This window comes from Rana temporaria, chromosome 2 (assembly GCF_905171775.1).
Source record: "Rana temporaria chromosome 2, aRanTem1.1, whole genome shotgun sequence".
Classification (NCBI taxonomy): Eukaryota; Metazoa; Chordata; class Amphibia; order Anura; family Ranidae; genus Rana; species Rana temporaria.
Genome location: NC_053490.1, coordinates 196,661,945 through 196,685,205, shown reverse-complemented (window position 1 = coordinate 196,685,205; position 23,261 = coordinate 196,661,945). Strand labels below are relative to the sequence as shown.

At 40.7% G+C, this 23,261-nt stretch overlaps 1 protein-coding gene across 1 annotated transcript in view; it reads right to left on the bottom strand.

Moving 5' to 3' along the window:
• MYO16 (myosin XVI) overlaps positions 1–23,261 on the bottom strand; it is a 357,599-nt gene that overhangs the window by 194,450 nt on the left and 139,888 nt on the right. The window contains exons 12-13 of the mRNA XM_040336205.1: positions 21,204–21,269; positions 11,238–11,365 (exon numbers count right to left, since the gene is read on the bottom strand). Coding sequence (XP_040192139.1) covers positions 11,238–11,365; positions 21,204–21,269 — 194 coding nt within the window. The remainder of the gene's footprint in view (positions 1–11,237; positions 11,366–21,203; positions 21,270–23,261) is intronic.

Below are 23,261 nucleotides of genomic sequence, written 5' to 3'. Positions count from 1 at the left end.
AAGCGTGGTGACGTACAACGGCACTATAAAGGGGAAGTACCATTCGGATGGCGCCACCCTTGGGGCTGCTTTTGCTGATTTCATGTTAGTAAAACGTTGGTGAGAGACGATTCGTGCTTTTCTGTCTGTTACAGCGTGATGAATGCGCTATCTCCATTACGAACGGTAGTTTTATCAGAACGGGCGCTCCTGTCTCATAACTTGCTTCTGAGCATGCATGTTTTTTTCAAGTCGTTAAAGCCCACACACGACCATTTTTTACTACGTTAAAAACGACAACGTTAAAAACCACATGAAAATTTAGAGCATGTTCTAAATTGTTAATGCCCGTTTTTAACGTTGCAAAAAATGCTCTGGAGCCCACACACGATCGTTTTTAATGACATAAAAAAAATGTAATTTTTTACATTGCGAAAAACGGTCGTGTGTACGCGGCATTAGAGTTTTTTCCATCACTTTTCCAGCATTGCTTTTCCCCACTGTTTGAAAAATTTCAGAAAAATCCCTCAAACATAACACTATTTGTGTTTTTCTTTAATTTTAGTGGTGTCACATTCAGCAAGCAAATGAAACCTCTGAGGCCCCGTACACACGACCGAGGAACTCGACGTGCCAAACACATCGAGTTCCTCGTCGAGTTCAGTGTGGAAGCCGCCGAGGAGCTCGGCGGGCCGACTTTCCTCATTGAACAACGAGGAAATAGAGAACATGTTCTCTTTTCGGCCCGACGAGTTCCTCGACGGGTTCCTCGCTGAAAAGTGTACACAAGACCGAGTTTCTCGCCAGAATCCAGCTCCGACCGAGTTTCTGGCTGAATTCTGCCGAGAAACTCGGTCGTGTGTACGGGGCCTCACAGGCTACAAGTAAGGTACCTGTGGCTGTATACAGCACATTTTTCAACTATGGGGTTGATTTACTAAAGGCAAATTCACTTTGCACTACAAGGGCACTGCAAGTGCTCTTGGAAGTGCACTTGGAAATGCAGTTGCTTTAGATCTGAGGGGAAGATCTGAAATGAGGGGAAGCGCTGCTGATTTTATCATCCAATCATATACAAGCAAAAATGCTGTTTTTTATTTTCCTTGCATGTCCCCCTCATCTCTACAGCGACTGTACCTCCAAGTGTACTTCCAAGTGCACTTGTAGTGCATTAGATAGAGAAAATTCCTGGACTGCCGCACTCCTTGAAACAATGTCTTTATTCAGCAAAAAAAAAATCAAAAAACACAAAACAACCAAAAACAGTGCAGTCAAAAAGGAGAGGTGGACAAAAGGAAAAGGGTGGCTGACATGTTTCACATCTTTCGATGCTTAGTCGTAGCAACATAGTGCAACGTGGATTTCCCTTTAGTAAATAACCCCCTATGTGTAGCAGATAAGCAATGAATTTTAAGGGGAACCCCACGGCCATTTTTTTTAAATGGTGTGGGGTTCCCCCCAAAATCCATACCAGACCCATAATCCTTTAGCATGCAGGCCAGGAGGCCAGAAATGTCAGCGGAAAGTCCTTAACCATACCAGGTCAACATGGGGCGGTGCTTTGGGGCAGGGGGATTCTGCCCCCTCACCCCAAGGCACCTTGTCCCAATCAACAAGGGCCTTTTCCCCACAACCCTGGGCTGTGGTTGTGGGGGTCTGTGGGTGGGGGGCTTATCGGAATCTGAAAGCCTCCTTTAACAGCTTTAACATGTGAATGAGTATGGGGTACACCAAAAAAGTGTCAAAAAGTAATAAAAACACAGAGACAATTTGTAACAATTCTTTTATTAAAAAAAAAATGTCCCCCGATGTAGATCCATTGTCAATCATAACGCCGCCGCCACCGCCAACCCAAAAAAAAAAAAAGAAATGCTCCGCCGTCATCTAAGACAAATCGCCAAATGCCTGGTTTGACAGTTCTTATATAGGTCAGGGACTGAGCCACCTGGCCTATACTCATTCACATGGGGGGGGGGGTGGAATCTGGGGGCCCTCTTGTTAAAGGGGACTCCAACCATTCCAAGAAGCCCCCATCCACAGACCCCCACAACCACAGCCCAAGGTTGTGGGGAGGAGGCCCGTGTTGATGGGGACACAGTGCCTGGGGGTGGGGGCCACCCCTGCTCCAAAGCACCCCTCATGTCGAGGGTACATAGGGGGGCTGAGATCTGGGGGCCCCCTTGTTAAAGGAGGCTTCCAGATTATGATAAGCCCCCTGCCCACAGACCCCCACAACCACTGCCCAGGGTTGGCGGGAAAAGGCCATTGTCCCCATCAACATGGGGGCAAGGTACTTGGGTGTGGGGAACAGGGCCCCCTTGCCCCAAAGCACCCTCTTATGTTGAGGGCATGTGGCCTGGTATGGATCAGGTGGAGGGGGGCGCTCGCTCATTCTCCCCCTTTCCTGACCTGCCGGGCCACATGGGATAAGGGTGTGGTATGGATTTTAAGAGAGACTAGACACCATTTTTATTTTTTATTTTGGAGTGGGGTTCCCCTTAAAATCCATTCCAGACCCCAAGGGCATTGTATGGATTAGGGGGACACCCACACTATTTTTTTTTAAATATGTTTCTGATGCTGGCAATGGTATTGTATTCCCGACAATTTAAATGTCATTTCATTAATTTCTCTTTTTTTTTTTTTATGTCAGTTCTACTGCAGTAGGTTCTATCCAGGATACAGATGTGCCACTTTACAGGAAGACTAACTGCTCTTGAAAGAACTATCTTTTAAAAAATAAAATAAAAATAGCATTGATTCATGTCAAGATCTAGGGCAGTACCTGGATTACCATACCCTTTTAATGGCCAATACCTTGCATATAAGCCTTCAAAATGGGGACTTTTGATTTTTCAAGTTCGGATTCCATAGACTTTAATAGGGTTCACTGTTTGGGTCTGAACTTTTTCTCTGTTTGGAAGTTCTGGTGCGAACTGAAGAGGCCAGTAAATTTAGGTAGAAATTTTAATATCTTCCTATTAACATTTATCTCTGTCAAAGTGCCCCCATAGATAAAGTTGTGACCGCATTTGTGGCCTTGGACTTGAGTTTCACATGCCTTCCATAGACTAACCCCTTATACCTCTATATTTCTTCCATTGTATCTTGTGTTTTTTGTTTTTTTTTCTATACAATTGGATGTTGTATAGACAATTGTTTGAAACACATTTGCATTATATGTATTATTATTTTTTCTATCAGATACATTGTACACTGCCTGATGTAAATTATTAATGCTAAAAATTGTAATACCAATAATACACATTCGGTTTACTGTATTTTTAAATTTTGCCTGCAATATTCAGTCTGGTACATGGAAAACACACAAATCTCTAGAGGATGTTACACTGATGAAGCCAATGACAGCTGAGTAAATACAATCTAAAGTGCATTCTGAATAAATAGTGAGAGAGCAGTTTGACTATAAAATTGAGTGTAAATATGTATAAGATATTAGTAAAGCAAAAGGATAAATGGCACACTATCTCAGCAATTATATGGGGAATTGTAGAGAAAAGTATAAAAATTGCATGAGGCCCCTCAAGAGAACAAGGAAGAACTAATCTCCTGGCAGAACATTTTATACAGTGCACCGACCTATTAAAGCAGTACTACACTCCTCCCTCCCATCCCTCTTTGTTATCTCCTAATCCTATTTTGTAGTATGCAGTAAGTTGGTTTTCTTTTTTTCTTATTCAAATTGAGATACCAAAAGTCTGTCTTCTGACAAAAATTAGAATTTGGTCTGAATGGCAGTGACCGGCATTACAATGTGATACCTTCATTGGTGGCTGAAGTCTTTATAAAAGATGATAAAGTAAGTGCCAATGTGGTGTGTGCTGTAGAATTCCCAATCCCACCCAACAGGAAATCTTTTAGCATTGTGTGCAGTTACTAATTAAAATGTAAAATAGTGGAAGAGTTAATAGATAATTAAGCAATGATGTTTTATGAATGTATTAGAATTTTATTTAAAAATTTTATAACAATTTAAACTAATTAATGGAAAAATCCAACAATAAATATGTTTTTTTTGCTCTCCTTGGTCTGTTAAAAAAATGATTTGCTCAATCAATGCAGAAAAATACCCAATAATCCAGCTATTGAGTTGACAGCTATCTGTTAGCTTTGTTCCACGCTATCTCTATAGACAACACAATTCCCCCCCCCCCCCATTATACATATGGCAGTGGAGTGGGGGAGATGTTCTGCAGTACTCTAAGATATACAGTAAAGTACATGAGGGTTGTCATCCCAAGGCTGGAAGTGATATTTGTAAGAATCACAAGGGAAAAAAGCATGGAAAAAGAAAACGAATGTAGCCACCATATCTAAGAACTGGGAAGCTGCATTATATTACATTTTTGTCCTGGGGTTTATATACACGTAGAGGACTCATACTCGTAGGATGTTTTATATATATTGGGCCAGATTCTCGTAGAGCGGCGCATCTTTCTGCCGGCGTAGCGCATCTCATATGCGCTACGCCGACGTAACATAGAGAGGCAAGAACAGTATTCACAAAGCACTTGCTCCCTACGTTGCGCCAGCGTAACGTAAATTATCCGGCGTAAGCCCGCCTAATTCAAAGTAGGTGGACGTTGGGCGTGATCCATTTAAATGAACCCTGACCCCATGCAAATGATGGTCCAAACGATGCTCAGAATCACGTCGAAGATACTCCCTAAGATACGACAGGTAAATGCCTACGACGTTAACGTAACCTACGCCCAGCCCCATTCACGTAGTTCTATGTAAACGACGTAAAATACGACGGCTGTTCCGTTGTCCATACCTTTGCATGGGATGCGCCTCCTATAGGTGGAATAACTTTACGCCTTACATAAACAGCGTATACTACTGCGACGGGCGCAAGTACGTTCGCGAATCGGCGTATCTCGGTCATTTGCATATTCGACGCGTAAATCAATGGAAGCGCCCCTTGCGGTCAGCGTAAATATGCGCCCAGGCTCCGACGGCGTAGGAAACTTACGTCGGTCGGATGAAGCCACATTTCATTTTTTTTTTGAGGAGTGCGGCGATCCAGGATTTTTCTTTCATCTCATGGTAATTGAGCACAGCCAGCACCCTCTTGGTTTGTTGGGACAGAAGCAATGGGGATTGATTGTTTTTAGAGCAGTATACTTTTCTTCAAGCCACATTTCAGGCGTATCTTGCATTAAGAATAAGGCGCATAGATACGACAGCGCATCTGTGCACTTACGCAGCGTATCTAAAGATACCTCAGCGTAAGTGTTACCTGAATCCGGGCCATTATATTTACTAGACATGTGGATTGGTTTTCGTCCAAATGCATTTTCGTCCGAATGCATTTTTATCCGAATTTCAGGTATTTTCGTTATCGTTTTAACAAACAAAAACGAATGCCAGAATACGAAAAACGAAAGATCTGACATAAACAAATGCTTTATTTTTGTTTTCGTTGCAACAACAGTTCGATATAGATATGAGATTTGACATGACGCTGACTATAGCAATATGTGTCTATCGAACCTGTGGTCGAATGTGCCTAACCTTAACTCTATTAGTCCAATATTTTTCTACATAGAGAGGAAAGATTCGACATAAAGAGAAAAGATTCGACATTATAGAGAGAAAAAATTTGACATTATAGAGATAAAAGATACAACGTTATAGAGAGAAAAGATTTAACATAGAGAGAAAAGATCGCTGCTGGAATTGGGTGGGGGAAGTAAAATAAAAATAATGATGATAATGAATGTTATTGGTTGATTGTAACCAAAGAGGAGGAGCAGTAAAATAGCTAGAACTAACTTGATAATTCAACATGAACGACAAAGATTCGACAAAGCATCGAAAAACATACAAACGTTGAATCTGTCATTGAAGGCTTATGGTGTCTGTCGAAAGTTCTAAGAAAATTTGACGGAACAGCTAAACTGTACGACGCCCATAGGCTATAGAAAAATTATATTGTTGGTTGACTAGTAATAATAATTAATAAATATAATTACTACTAGTCATACAACATTAGAATTCTACTATAACTAGCTTGTAGGCGGAACATTTTACCAGAAATGTACGATCGCGGCGTCATACAGTTTCTCCGCTCCGTCGAATCTTCTTTGAACATTCGACAGACACCATAAGCTTTCAATGACAGATTTGACCTTAATTCATTCCGCATAGACCACCCATAGGGGGTTTCAGGGGCAATTTTCGAGGAAGACCATCTCCATATTACAATCAATACCAGGGGGGGGGGCTGGAAGGAGGCCTATCGTATTCCTCCCAAGTCCCCCCAATACCCAAAAGAGCCTTCAGAAATAGAGGTAGACAAGGAGGAGGTGGAAATAAAAAGAAAAAGAAAGAGTTAAATGATGGAATTTACAATTTAGCAGGAGTTGAATTCTCGAATGTAGAATTAGAGATATTACAACAAGGTCTAAAATTTGCCCCCAACAAAGATATGGATAAATTTGAATTATTTATCGATATCGAGAAACACATTCGAAAATTAAATATCAAAAAATATTTTGCGGGCCATACCATTGATATATAGTGAAAAGGACTACAGTGCTACTAACAAATAATCTCAAAGAAACTGCACAAAAAATAACTAAATAATACAGCAGCAATCAAAAAACGGTGAACTAAACCAAATGATAAATGAATAAATACTGATGCGCTCGTATTAACTCATGTGCAATGTGAATCGTACATATACAATCAAGCAAAAAAAAAACCTGGTGAAGAAACTCTTAATATATGTGAGTAGATCATGAAAAAGTCCTGATGATTAAATCAGCCAGTCTGCAGTGATCCTTCCCTAATTGCCAAGATCTCACTTCAATGTGATCAGGTTACAACAACCTCCAGCAGCGATCAGATGTTTCCAGTTTCATTCAGTCACATGCAAAAGAGGAGGAAAAGGAAACATATCGCAATATTGTACCATATAGATGTACCGCTCAGTTTAAGTGGACTCCTCACTCGGGATAGACATCCGATGGTCCGTCACTGTAGGCTTCTCCCCCACATGTATCGTCACTCGTCACGTGACTTAGTCATGGGAGTACCCTTTCTATAACATAAGCAAGGATACGTGAGTGCACTAAGTGCAGCCTTTATCCACATCTATATGGTACAATATTGTGCTATGTTTCCTTTTCCTCCTCTTTTGGATGTGACTGAATGAAATCGGGAAACATCTGATCGCTTGCTGGAGGTTGTTGTAACCTGATCACATTGAAGTGAGATCTTGGCAATTAGGGAAGGATCACTGCAGACTGGCTGATTTAATCATCAGGACTTTTTCATGATCTACTCACATATATTAAGAGTTTCTTCACCAGGTTTTTTTTTTGCTTGATTGTATATGTACGATTCACATTGCACATGAGTTAATACGAGCGCATCAGTATTTATTCATACCATTGATACAGCACCTAGTGCAACTGATCCATATGTGCATAGTGGATTGAGAAACCAGTCTGTGTTTAATCCTCAAAAGGGAATGAATCACCATATTGAGGTATTTCGCAACATGGTACAAGATGAAGTACGTGATCTACAAATCACTCAACATACCTCTAATATCCAGTTTAGGCAAGGTATAAAATCAATCAATAAAGAAATAGTGGTCAGACCAGCTGACAAAGGGGGGGGATTAGTCATACTTACAAGGGAATATTATTATAGTGAAATGCAGAAACAACTTGAAGACTCTAGTACTTACCAACTTATGAGGGGTGACCCAACCATAAGACTTAAAGGTTTATTAATAAATTAGGTGAATGAGGGTCTGGATAGGAAGATTCTAAATCCTAAGGAGGCAGAATATCTGGTCCTTCACTCACCCAAAGTCCTGGTACTGTATACCGTGCCTAAGATACATAAAAACAGGTAATGTCCAAACGGTCGACCCATTATCAGTGGGATTGGATCTCTTTTTTCAAGACTGGAAGAATACCTAGATGTTTTTTTTAAACCATTAGTGTATCAAAGTCCATCATACCTCAAAGATAGCAAGGTCCTTATAGTAGCAATACAACATCTTAAGGCCACAGAAAATACCAGTGGATATAGAATCACTATATACCAGTATACGTCAAATATGCATTAGAGGCACTTTGTTGGGCCCTAACAAAAGAGCCCAAATTAGTTATTTAATCAAAGGCCTCGAAATGGCCATGGGAAATAATTATTTTTGGGCCAACAACCAATACTATAATCAAATAGGAGGTGTAGCTTGGGGGCACGATATGCCCCCAGTGTAGCCAATATAGTGTTGAATAAGTGGGAGCAGGAGACCATTTTTTTTAAAAATCATGATTCACTCATGTTCTACAAATGCTACATCGATGATGTGATTCTGTTTTGGGAGGGGACAGAGAACAGTCTTCAAATGTATCTGGCACAGATGAATAATAATAAATATGGTTTGACGTTTCTGGCAGAAACAAACACCACTTCCGTGAACTATTTAGATCTATCAGAAAAAACAATATGAGGTTTGAAACCCTTACATATTTCAAAACAACGGACAGAAATGGGTTTGTACCTACGCATAGTTGTCATCATCCCCAATGGATAGGGGCAGTACCAAAGGGCCAATATATGCAATTAAAATGCAACTGCGCTACGAAAGAGGATTTTGTGGCACAAGCTAATCATCTTACCAACAAGTTTCTGGAAAAGGGATATCCAGCGGAGATGCTTGGGGAAGTGTGATCACAGGTGTCCCTGATGGATAGGCAATCACTACTGGTTACTAAACCAAAAAAAGAGTTCCAAGGAGAAGTGGCATTCATCTCTGTGTTTCATAGGCAATATAGACAAATAGAGGCAATTTTTAAAAAATTATGGCCTATCCTTATGAAAGACAGAGATTTGCAAACTTCCATTTCAACCTCCCCCAGGTTTATCTATAGAAGGGGCCCCAGGCCTAAGAAACCAAATTGCCCAAAATGTACCAGATCCTCGAGGAAACCTTCAACTTTCCTAGACGGGTCTGGGTTCCATCATTGTACTAGGTGCAAAGCATGTAGGACCACTAGATAATCAGGTGATTCCAAAAAAGTCACACAATTTAGATCTAATGAAACTAGAGAAATATTTAAAATCAAACCTCTAATCATCTGCCACTCAGATCATGTGACCTACGTCCTGGAGTGCCCGTGATCACTCCAGTGCGTGGGGAGAACCACACGTCAACTTAAAATTAGAATCAATCTACATTTAGTCAATATTAAGAAAAGCTTCCCAAATCATAATGTGTCCAGACACTTTGCCAGCCACCATGCCAGCAATCCCCAATTATGCACATTTTATGGAATTTGACAAAGTGTCTAGGCATTGGAGAGGGACACACATGACTAGGAGTGTTTCTCAGAATGAGACCAAGTGAGTGCATAGATTGAGAATGATGCAACCACTTGGCCTCATTATTGAATTGGATCTTAATTGCTTCCTGGCAAACGATTGAATAGAATCTGTAGATAAGGGGGCAGAGACCAGCTTTTGGTTTATGACAGTTGGGTATTAATAGGGTGGATGATATTTTTATACCAATGGGTTGAGCATGATCATCCATTGGGGTAAATGTTTTAACCTATGGGGGTTCATCATATATGAGTCCTGTGTCCCTTGTCCTGCCCCGGTGTTCGGAAAGGGGGGGGTAATAAATACCGTTCAGCTGATCGGCACTGTGGCTGCATTACTATTGATTTCATTTTCCCCCTATGAGCTGTAATGAGACTCATAGACAGACTACAAATACTGTGATCCTTTGTGACCAGGCACGTCCCCTGAAGACGTAAACCAATGAAACTTACGTCCGCGCCGGTACCTGGTCATGTGTCTGCCCACGCCATCTCCGGCGCTTGAGGAGCTAGCAGGGTCTGGTGGAACGCACCCTGCCACGGAGGTGAGAGCATAGCGGCACCGCAAAACTTATTGGTGACATATCTGCAGCCCCAGTGCCGGGACGCACATTTTAATGTAAGAAGCCACTTGGCATTTTTTATCCATTCTTTTAATAATAAAACAGTATTATGCTATTGGCTTTTATGTTTGTTTTATTATCTAACCTGAACTCCGGGAGTGAGGCAATAAGGAATTTCCCTGTCAAACGAGTATGTGTACAAGCTCAATCCTGTCAACGCTATGTCTGACTTTCTTTTTTACTAAAGAAGTCAGGTACTTTTGGTAAGCGCATTTTACATCTGAGCACTTTGGGTGAAGACAGAGTATAATGTTTGGTGGAGGAGAAATAATATCACCTTAAGCAAATTACACATCAAGTTGTTTGGAAGATCTATCACTGGACCACTACAACTCTAATATTGGGACTTTTATTTAATGTATTTATTGCACTAGGGATTGTTATTTTTCACCTAGTAATTATTATATATGCACGGGTATATATTTGTATTATATCTATCCAATTATAAGTTGAATTTTGATAGTTTAACATTATAGGAGAGCGCCCTCTACCACACCTTCAATAAATGACAGATTCGACCTTAATTCATTTAGATTTTCGGACTAATGCAATTTCTAACGAAAAACAAAATGATTAAAAACGAATTTCGGGAGTAACTAAATTAATTTATTTTTCGGACGAAAACGAAATTCCGAAACAAAATATTTCAGTGTGCACATGTCTAATATTTACAATATTAGGCAATAGGTGGGGAAAGTACCAAACACTGCAAGGTGTAACCTCTGGATACCTTTCATAAGAGCTGGAATAGATGTTTTTTTTTCTTTATTCGGCTTTAACAGTTCAAAAATGTACATCACAATGTGTGGTACACTCACAGTTTGGGAGTTTATGCAAATAGGTGTCTTTATGAAAGAGCATCTAAACATATGGCCAGCTATAATCACCTTTATAAAGTCAGTTCCATGATGTTCACTTAATTATGCAGAAGCAACACAAAGAGTTCATCAACAAAACATTACACACACCTAAATTCCGAGCCCAATCTGGAATTGCTTTTTCAGAGTAATTAGATGATATTCTAAGTGTCAAGCTAGTATTATAAACTATAAAAATAAAATGTATGTATTGACAAGCTACAATGGTACACACATTTCTTATTATTCTGAATTACCGCAATAGCAAGCAAACCACCCACCTTTCTTTCTTACCGTTTTTGTTATCATTCTGCTCTTGCAAGCCATGGTAATAATGAATGCACAATGTCCAATACAATCCCTTTCAGTGCACACAGAAATTAAATATGCTAATACCAAGCAGACGGTACCTTAAGATAAAGCACTGCGGTCTCTTCTCTTGGAAAACCATATGGTAAGCTCTCTCCGAACAGGCAAATATGTGAGGAGGAAGAGAAGAACATAAGCGGCCAGAGCTGTTATGATACAACTGTGTAACCTAAAATGATGGAAAATAAATTTGGTTTGTTATTGCATTTCATTTTCTGTCTCCAAGATTCTGCTGTGATGCATTCAAATGGGAGCATACCAGGTAAAGAGGTTGTAAGTGAAAAATAAAATAAAATATGGAGATTAGGCCTCGTACACACGATAGGTTAACCAGAGGACAACGGTCTGATGGACCGTTTTTATCAGTCCAAACCGATCGTGTGTAGGCCCCATAGGTTATTTAACCTTAGGTTAAAAAATAGACAACTTTCTTTAAAATTTAACCTATGGATTGGTAACCGATAGGTCAAAACCGATCGTTAGTACGCACAACCATCGGTTAAAAATCCACGCATGCTCAGAATCAAGTCGATGCATGCTTGGAAGCATTGAACTTCCTTTTTTTCAGCATGTCGTTGTGTTTTACGTCACCGCGTTCTGACACAATTGTTTTTTTAACTGATGGTGTTTACGCACGACGGACCATCAGTCAGCTTCATAGGTTAACCTAGGACAACTGTCCTTCAGACCGTTGTCCTCTGGTTAACCTATCGTGTGTAAGAGGCTTAACTGTAGGTTAATATTGTAAAAAAATGAACATTTTACTATTTTGTTGCTTGCTTTACAGTGTGTCCACGAAAGGGGCAGAAATGGGGGTGTGGGGCACGGAAACAGGGATTAGGCAGGATAATCTGGCATGCTCTAGATTAGGGGTGTCAAACTCAATTTCATTGTGGACCACATTGGCAATATGATTGCCCTCAAAAGGGCCGGTTGTATCTGTAAGATTAGATGTCAAGTGCATCCCCTCACCTTTACGTTAGATGTCAAGAGCCACCCCACCATCAGAAGTTGAGTCCCCCACTCTCTTACATCACAGTGCACCCCCCTTTCCTTATGCTGCTGCTGGGAAGAAGCTGGATGCATTGCTTGAAATCAGAAAGTAAGGGTCTGGAGTAGGACCAGAGGAGGGCTGGAGCTCACCTGCACTTGCAGGAGAGGTGCGAGGGCTACATGACATGGTCTAGAGGGCCTGATTTGGCCCGTGGGCCTTGTGTTTGACACCTGTGCTCTAAATTAGAGGCTCATACACACTATAAGAAAATTGCGGTTTTCAGGTGCTTTTCAGGCGCTTTACAGGCACTATTTCTAGCGTTAAAACGCCTGAAAACCGCCTCAGTGTGAAAGGGGTCTTACAGGAAGTCGGACCAAAGAATAAAAAAAAGGAATTTGGAGGAGAGAAATAAAATGCATTTTTGAGTTAGGAATACATACTTAAAAATAGAAAACATATTTAAAATATATATATATATATATTTTTTTAAGCTGTAAGTTAGTTTAGGCAGTGTCCTAATCCATAGTGTGCAGTTGGGCTTGGTTTAATATGATTAGGAGAAATGGGTTGCCTCCAGGCATATTGACCCTTAATTTATCCATTGCTCTATATGCTGCAACTTGGAGACTTCCACATACAAAGCCTGGTACACACTTATGCTGCGTACACACAATCGGAATTTCCAACAACAAATGTTTGATGTGAGCTTTTGGTCGGATATTCCGTGTGTATGCTCCGTCGGACATTTGCTGTCGGAATTTGACGCATTCTCAGAATCACTGAACTTCATTTTTCTCGGCTTGTCGTAGTGTTGTACGTCACCGCGTTCTTGACGTTCAGAATTTCAGACATTTGTGTGACCGTGTGTATGCAACACAAGAAGAGAAGATGGCTTCTGTCGGACCGACTGACATACACACAGGTCGAATGTCAGCCAGTTTTTATTGAACTGGCTGATGTCTCTGGATATTCAGCCCGTTTGTACTAAGCAAAAGAGTTAGAGCCACTTTTAACAGAGGAGCCTCGACAAGGCAATGTGGCTTCCACATACTGTATGTGACTCTGATTTTATAATTGTTAGTGCCATTTTGTTTTGTTTCTTTTTTTCAGAGGGGGGGGGCTGGATTAAGGCTAGCTGGTAAGTGTAAGCCCTTCTATGTGCACCTTCCTTCAAAGGCAAGTTCTAAATTGGGGTGGTTGGCGTGGATGCCTTCAGCTGCCATTGTACTACTCTGCCGGGCTGCTAATGTGTCTCTGCATCTTAAAGGAGATATGAGCTCCCTCCAGGTATCCTTAATTTATTCACTGCTATAAATGCTCCAATAAGGAGACTCTTAAATATAGAATATAAGACCACACTTTACAGAGGGGTCTTGACAAGGTAGTGCAGCTTCCACATATATTTGAAAAAGCGTGCAACTAAAACAATTTACCACAAATTGTTAGACATATATATATATATATACAGTATCTCACAAAAGTGAGTACAACCCTCACATTTTTGTAAATATTTTATCCGTATTTTTCGCTCCATAAGATGCACTTTTTCCCCCCATAAACAGGGGGAAAATGTGTGTGCGTCTTATGGAGCGAATACTGACCAGGAAAGCTGCTGAAAGGGATTATTTTGGCGGCAGAACGATGCCCTATGCATCACTTTGCTCCAGCTAAATCCTGTTTCTCCCCTGCCTTTCAGCAGCTACAGGGAGAGAAACAAAAGGGTATTGTTCATTATTTAACCCCCCACAGGATCGGAATTGATATGTAAATTGTGCAAGCATTGTTATGTTAATGAGGTTGGCCGCCACAATTCATGTGCAAATTACGACGCACCTCTGCATGCCGCTTACCTAGAAGGTGTGAACAGCATACAGGTGAGTATGGGGGGCATGTAGAGGAGATCAAAAAGGGGGGTTGAGGTGCAGAGTAGGTGAGCAGAGGCGTGCAGAGTTGAATGGGAAGGAGGGGTTGGATTGCAGAGGTTAGCAGAGTAGGGGTTTGGGGGATAGAGGTTAGCAGATGAGTTAGAGGGTCAATTTTGTACTGAGAGGGAGATAAGAATGCAGAGATTAGTAGAGAGATGGGGGGGTTACTGTAAATACACCATTTACTGGTCAGTGTAAATGTCTCAATATGCAAATACTCCTGTTGTGTTGAGGTCATGTAAATGTCCAAGTTACATTGGGGATCAGTGTAGGGTGCCCCCTTAAATTGGTTGTCAGTGTTGAAATTTTATTCTGTTAAATTTTATTAAATATTTTAGTACACCATTTGGTTGAGTATATATTTTTTTTCATATTCGCCTCCTCTAAAATCGAGGTGCGTCTTATGGTCAGGTGCATCTTATGGAGCGAAAAATACGGTATATCTTTTCATGTGACAACACTGAAGAAATTACACTTTGCTACAATGTAAAGTAGTGAGTGTACAACTTGTATAACAGTGTAAATTTGCTGTCCCCTCAAAATAACTCAACACACAGCCATTAATGTCTAAACCACTGGCAACAAAAGTGAGAACACCACTAAGTGAAAATCTCCAAATTGGGCCCAAAGTGTCAATATTTTGTGTGGCCACCATTATTTTCCAGCAGTCCCTTAACCCTATTGGGCATGGAGTTCACCAGAGCTTTACAGGTTGCCATTGGAGTCCTCTTCCACTCCTCCATGAGGACATCACAGAGCTGGTGGATGTTAGAGGATGCTTTACAGATGCTCAATAGGGTTTAGGTCTGAAGACATGCTTGACTAATCCATCACCCTCAGTTTCTTTAGCAAGGCATTGGTCATCTTGGTGGTGTGTTTGGGGTCATTATCATGTTGGAATACTGCCCTGCAGGCCAGTCTTGGAAGGGAGGGGATCATGCTCTGCTTCAGTATGTCACAGTACATGTTGGCATTCATGGTTCCCTGTAGCTCCCCAGTTCAACCAGCACTCATGCAGCCCCAGACCATGACTCTCCCACCACAATGCGTGACTGTAGGCAAGACACACTTGTGTTTGTATTCCTCACCTGGTTGCCGCCACACACGTTTGACACCATCTGAACCAAATAAGTTTATCTTGGTCTCATCAGACCACAGGACATGGTTCCAGTAATCCATGTCCTTAGTCTGCTTGTCTTCAGCAAACTGTTTGTCTTTAGAAGATGCTTCCTTCTGGGATGAAAGCCATGCAGACCAATTTGATGCAGTGTGTAGCATATGGTCTGAGCACTGATAGGCTGACCCCCCACCCCTTCATCCTCTTCAGCAATGCTGGCAGCATGCATACGTCTATTTCTCAAAGACAACCTCTGGATATGGCACTGAGCACTTTCACTCAACTTCTTTGGTCGACCATAGCGAGGCCTGTTCTAAGTGGAACCTGTCCTGTTAAACCGCTGTATGGTCTTGGCCACCATGCTGCAGCTCAGTTTCAGGGTATTCGCAATCTTCTTATAGCCTAGGCCATCTTTATGTAGAGCAACAATTCTTTTCAGATCCTCAGGGAGTTCATTGCCATGAGGTGCCATGTTGAACTTCCAGTGACAAGTATGACAGAGTGAGAGCGATAACACCAATTTTAACACACCTGCTGCCCATTTACACCTGAGACCTTGTAACACTAACGAGTCACATGACACCGGGGAGGGAAAATGGCTAATTGGGCCCAATTTGAAAATTTTCACTTAGGTTGCCAGTGGTTTAGACATTAATGGCTGTATGTTCAGTTATTTTGAGGGGACAGAAAATGTACACTGTTATACAAGCTGTACACTCACAAGTGTCATTTCTTCAGTGTTGTCACATGAAAAGATATAACAAAATATTTACAAAAATGTGAGGGGTATACTCACTTTTGTGACATACTAGCTGGAAAGTGTGCTGGGAAAACTTTTATTTGTTTGTACTATTGTTATACTATTGTTATACTATTGTTATATTGTTATAACTCTATTTCCTCCCTTTATATACTGGTGCAGACAGTCTATGTGCTATTTAAATGAGTAATATAAAAACAAAAGCTCAGACTCTAACATATAGCTGTACATGAAGCATTTGTATGACTGAGTTATGTGTTTTATCTGCTTGTTTAACTAAAAAAATCCTTCTTGGTAGTAGTTGTAAAAGGAATTTATGTCTACCTGCCAGCACTTAAATAAATCATAGTAGTTGATTTGTCATATTAAATAAAAATAAACACCCCCATGCCTCCAATTCAATAGCTCTTAACATTGACACATGTAGAAAGCCCTAAGCTTCACTCAACAATTTATATTTATGCGTGGTAACATCATAAAATACTGCAAGCGAACACACTATTTACATGAAATTGTAGACATTGCAAATATAATGGAGAGATCTATTTATTACACCAATACAACACACAAAACAGAAGCTTGTTGTGGCCTATATAATAAATGGTTATAAATAAAATGGGCCCTTGACAAATGAACAAGATACATGCATCTATGGATATATTAAAAGCTCAGTCACACTAGGCCGCGTACACACGATCAAGCTTTTGCCCGACCAAATCACATCGGAATTCCATCTATATCTAAACTCCAATGGAATTCATCAGGATTTTCGATAAAAAAAACTCAGATTGGAAAATCAGATGGAAAAAGTCTGATTTTGTGAAAATTCGTTTTTTATTTATTTGATTACATTTAATCTGCTTGTTGTCAATAATGTACAGTAGTTGTTATTATAAAGAAGACTATTTAAAAGTTCTCCCTTTAGAACGAGAAACCTTGGGATTACAGTAAAGCCGAGTAACTTGGTCTGCGAGTGTTTTACAAGACAAACAAAATGTTTTTATACATTTTAACTTGATAATGAGCGATGTCTTTCAATACGAGTAGCAACTGATTAAATGCCTGTGGTCACACTGGGTACGATTTAAAGTAGTGCGATTTAAAGTCCTACTTCAGCACTTCTTCAGCACTAATGCCGCATACACACGGACGTTTTTCGGCATGAAATAAAAATGTAATTTTTCAGCATGTCCAAAAAACGACGTTTTTCCAACTTCATCATTAAAAACGATGTTGCCCACACACCATCATTTTTAAAAAATGATGAGCAAAGCGCGGTGATGTACAACACGTACGACGGCACTCTAAAGGGAAAGTTCCATTCAAGCTCCCGTCTCATAACTTTCTTCTGAGCATGCACGGGTTTAAAACGTCATTTTAGCCCACACACGATCATTTTTTACACCCCGAAAAATGTAATTTTTTAAAACAACGTTAAAAAATGAAGCATGCTCGAATTTTTTTTTGGACGTTTTTCAGAAGATGAAAAATGATGTGAAGCCCACACACGATAATTTTAAAAACGTTTTTTTTATTCCGAAAAATGATCGTGTGTACGCGGCATGATTCTGTGAGATTTATAATGATTTGATAAGACTTCAGTGTTACTTCAGTGAGAGGGGCTGTCCATGTCAGGAAGGAACAGTGATGTTATGAAGAAAAGTTTAACTAGAAAAGGGTTATTATTCTACTTCCTTTAGACCCCTTTCACACTTGTGCGACTTGTCCTGCGACGTGGGACTGCAAAGTCGCAGGACCAGATGTACCCCATGATTTTCAATGAGTACCATTCATATCTGTGTGACTTCAAGTCGTGTCGATTTCAAAGTAGTCCCTGTACTACTTTGGTCCAACTTTGATGCGAGTTACACAGGCATTCCCTGAAATCTTGGCAAAATCATGTGACTTTGAAGTAGCGGTAGAGTGAAAGGGGCCTTAGGCTTAAGTAAAAGAGGCGCCTCTAAGTGTAGCAATATGGTTACATTTAATAAAGTTACATTCAGCAACTCACATGGTTGATGATTAAAACAGACACATCTAAGTATGCAGGCATCTGGGGCAAAGTAGTCTACATAGACTGTCCTCTGTCCTCTGTACTGCCGGCTCTCACTGCTGTCAGTCTGCAATCATGACCGGGAAGATTACCCAGCAATAGAGCAATCTAAAAAGCGAGGCTTGAAGTGATCGTGGAGCGCAGCATGGAATAGATGACATCGATGTCGGTGCGGATGATGGTCTATGTGAACAGCTTTACCCCGTATCCCTGCATACTTAGATGTGCCTGTTTTAAACATCAACCATGTGAGTTGCTAAATGTTGTACCTTCATTAAATGTGACCATATTGCTACACTTAGAGGCACCTCTCTTCTCTTTTATACTCTGTAGCGCCAGCTGGATTCTGCTTTATGCATTCCCTATTGGGGTACTAGGACCAAATCTGAGCTAGTGTAACTCATACTTAAAGTGGGCCAAGTCTATGCTGGGAAGCTGTTGTGTATGTGACAGCTTCCCGTCCCATGTAGCTATTGGCTGGAGGATTTCCTGTTCAAACACTAAATTTAAACAGGGATACAGGTGATGTAATTTTTTGGCATATGACTTCTCACAGGATGGGTGGAGCCTAATGGGGAACTGGGAGACTAGTTTCCCATCAGGTCCACTTTACTTTTGATTGATAGGGCACTACAGTGTGGATGATCCTTGCAGTACAGACAATGAACAGATTCATGTACTTACAGTATCTCTGACAGGTACATGAATTGGGCTCAAGGACCAATACTTTCAGTGCTGCTCCCTGACAAATATCTAACCAGTGTCTTTATGAATTCCCCTGATTGAATGTTTCTGCAGTGCCATGATTGGTTCTGTAAACCCTTCATGTGTAGTATTTCTGCTTTACGTTAAAATCTAACGGTAATGTTGCCAAATGTGTATGTGGTGAGATTCACCTCTCCTTCAAAAAACATAGACACCTCCCACTCACTCCCAACCCTTGAAATAAAATGCTGATTCAGCAGCAGAATGAAGAGATAACAGACTTGAATACTAGTAAAATACTGTAGTTCCACTTTTCCTATGCTCCTTAATTTTAGCCACTACAAATGTGTCAGCTTTTTAGCAAATGTTCAAGAAATGCTTCCAGGCTTTTTAGTACTGTCTCATCTGTTCTGCTCTCTTCAAATATCTTCATGCTTTTGGAAGCCATATCTGAAAGCAATTGTAGTGTAAAGATGATCACGCCTCCAATAGTTAAGAAATTTGTTTTTCAAATAATCAGTAAATATTGGGATGTAACCCAATGAGGAACTCTAATAGCAGGCATGATAAAGGTGGCTATGTTGCAATTTCCACTTTAGAATTCTTGTAACAGAATGACCCATGACACCCAGAGACTTTTGAAGGATGAGGGGTACTCCTGTGCCAGCGTCACTAATAACTCTTGGGTCTAGGTTCATCCTGTGCCCCTTTTGGGCATAGGATGACTGAGAAATATTAATTATAAATTACATGAGATGCAACTGATAACTGATAATTCATATTGCAGGATATCTTGAGATATTCAAGTGGTTATTCTGACCCACACCAGGTCAGTGGAGTGTCTCCTTCAATGTGAGGACACATGCTTTTGAGGTGTTAATTGGGTCTGCTCCAAGACCTTTCATTATGTATGCTAATAACACTGTTTTTGTGAAGATGCTATTGATGATAGATATGTGTTGTGAGTTAGCAGTCTAAGGGTCAGATGTCTCCTTTCAGGGATAGGGAATTAGCATGTCAGTTATGTTTATTAAAGGAATGTGACTTCTCAGCTGTAGTAATTAGGTCATGTTAAATCGGTGCCAAAACATCTGACATAGAAATGTGTTTTATGCAGGTGAATCACTTAGTATCGGAGTCCGGACGTCTGGGGAATAATTAACTTCTCTGAATGTCATTCTCTAAAAGAATGTGATTGAAGCCCCCATTGTGTGATGTGTGGGTGGAGAGTTCATTTGTTCCTTTGATTACTGTAAACATGCTGGTACTGTATATAAGAGAGCTAAGATACCATTAAAGTTTGTTCATACATTTTAACTCAGAGAACGGAGCTTGTCTCGTTTATTCTGGGGAAATCCATATGGATCGTGTCTGTTGGATGGTTGGAGTGTCAGATAAGCTGTCATGGTTGATGGAATGGGAATATCGTAAACGGTGGTGACCTTTACAGTTCTACCCAAGCAATATGTCATAACCATTTAGGGGTCATATGGGCAGTGACAAATATTCATAGTAGTTGGAAGCATTTGTCTTTGCTTGTTGAATTTTTTAACTGAGAAAATGTATGCAATACAGAAAAATACAGAAAAAGGAACTATTATTTCATTGTGCAAGTGATGTTATTATTATTATTATTATTATTATACACGATTTATATAGCGCCAACAGTTTACACAGTGCTTTACAATGTAGAGGGGGGGGGGGCAGCACAATTACAGTTCAATACAGAAGGTACAGGAGGGCCCTGCTCATAGAGCTTACATTCTAAAGGGAGGGGGTGGTGGTACAAAAGGTAATAGCTGCAGAGAATGCTTTGATGTCATGTGGCAATATAGTTATAGTTATAGTTGTCTGTCTTCATTCATGTACTGAAGAAAACATCCATCCACTTTTTTATTCATATCAGACTATAACAATAGTAAAATAAACATCTACAGTTATAATAAGAACTTCAGGACAAGAGGAGTTAGGCTCCTTCCACATGAGGCGGACTCCGTCGCTCCTGCCAGGTCAGTGGGAGATCGGTCCGTTGATCTCCGATGAGCTGGAGGATGACAAGCTCCTCTCTGCTCACTGAGCGGGGAGGGGCTTGTCGGTCGCCGCTGTCTCTTATGGAGAGATCGGACGAAAACGGACAGCATCCGTTTTCATCAGATCTCACCCGTTTCGATCCGCCATAAATGGATGGGGACATATCCCCATTCGTCTGATTTTAGCGGATCGGGTCGGATGTCAGCGGACATGTCTCCGCTGACATCCGACACTCCATAGAGATGCATGGAGCGGCCGTTCAGGTCCGCCGTCAAAACTGACAGGCGGACCTGAACGGTCTGTCCGTGTGAAAGGGTCATAAAGAGATGTAACTCCTTGGCATCCTGAGATTGTGGTAAAAAAAATATACAATTTTTTACAATAATAATATTGTACACATGCATAGGAAAGTAAGCTCTTACCAAGGATGAGTAGATGGGAAGATCTTTGTATGGGTTAACAAGCAGCAGAATATTTCCAATATAGGTCTGGAATAAAAATTAACAGGCCATGATATGTGAGAGACCACAACTACAGAATTACTTAGGCAAACTGCTGTTATACACAGGCAGAGGCCAACACTTCTAGTTGTAAAAATCTGATGTGCTCTTGTAAATGGGGACATTGTAAATAGCCTAAGTAGACTAGACATATTACACTTCTAATAATAACATATGAAAATATACTCGTGTAAAAAAGGAGTGTATGAAAAATATATAGATCTAAAGCATTTAAAAGGATAGGTTTACATGCTGTCACATCCAACCTACAATAGTCAAATAATACAGCTAGAATGCACCACTCCTTTTACATTTTATAAATGCACATAAATGATTTAATAAATTCCGGTACATATTTACATACTGTACATACTGCACACACCACAGTGTTGCTTAGTATATCTATGTATCTGACTCAGAAGCAAATTACGGCTTACTTTCAGCTGATCGGAGGGAAATGGTCCTTGGCTCTGATTTATATAACTGCAATATAAGTAATGCCTTGTGTGGCTTAAAGCATGGTAAAATAGCTTATGGTTGATAACATGGGTTAAGAGGTCATGTTTTCATGCCTTAAAGGAGTTGTAAAGGAAAAAAAAAATTGCCTAAAATTAATGTCTGCAAGGTAGACAGACAGAATAGTGTAATGATTCTGGTAAAAAAAAACGAGTAAATACCTATTAAATTCCTTCCTCAATTTTACCTCCGGCATTCTAGTTTCTGTTCTCTCATTCACTTCCTGGTTTGCATCGCTCGTTCATATAAGAACTACATTTCCCAGTATGAATTGCGGCACACCCAGTAATTAACACCTCCTTGAGCCCTGGTTCACACTGGGCTGCAGGAGTGCAGTAGTGAAGCCGTGCGAGTTCAGCTGAACTCGCACGATTTCACTCCCGCTGGCAGTCCCGATTTCAGCCGCGATTTAAGAGACATCTGTGCAGGTTTTTGCACAGATGTCTATGTAAATCGCGGCCCTAAATCGCAAAAAAGTAGTACAGGAATTACTTTTTGAAATCGATGCAGCGCCGCAGATGCGGCGTCGCACCGATTAGGACGGTGTCATTGCCGACAATTGCCGGCAAATGCCGCCGATTTGAGATGCGATTTCACAAGTGAAATCGCATCTCAAATCGAACCAAATCGTACCCAGTGTGAACCTGGGCTCAAGTCTCTAACACGTAGAGAGCATCCTGCCACACAGATGTAGTTCCCAGGAGGGGGTGAGCACGTTACTGACCCCCGCAGTAAAACCTCCCTTCACGGTGGTCAGTAAAATCAGACAAGCAGGAAGTGAACAGAACAGAGAAGAAATAGAGCAACTTCTGAGCAAAAACGAACAATGAGGAAGTGAAACGAGGAATGTCTGCAGGTAAAGGATGCTTATTATGAAAAAAATGTTTTTCCTTTATAACCCCTTTAAGTAGATCTAACCCCAATCACTAAAACCTCATATAAGCTTTAAGGCTGCATTCACACCTGAGCGTTTTGTCGCCTGAAGCGCGACGCTCAAAAACGCTAGAGGGGAAAAAATACATTACTGTCTATGGAGATGGTTCACATCTCCACTCCAAAACGCCTGAAGCTGAACGCCTGAAGCTCAAACAAGTTCCGGACCCTTCCCGAATCGCGCGGTTTGGGCGTTTTTGAGCGTTTTTTATTTCCCATAGAAAGTAATGGAAACGCTCGATTCAAGCGACTAGCGCGACAACGAGCGTTTGCTACGGGCATTTTGTCGCTTTAATCAATAGAACATTTTACCCAGGCAGAAGATAAAAAAAATCTACCAACATAGCAACAAGTGATAAAAAGATGATAATTTTTCCTATTGGCTAAAATAAAAAACGTCGAAGTACAAAAACGTCGGACGACGCTGTATGCAAACGCGCAAATAAGCATTAATACGCTCGACAAAACGCCGGAAAAAAACGCAGGAAAAAATGACCGAGCGACCTACGCTCAGGTGTGAATGCAGCCTTA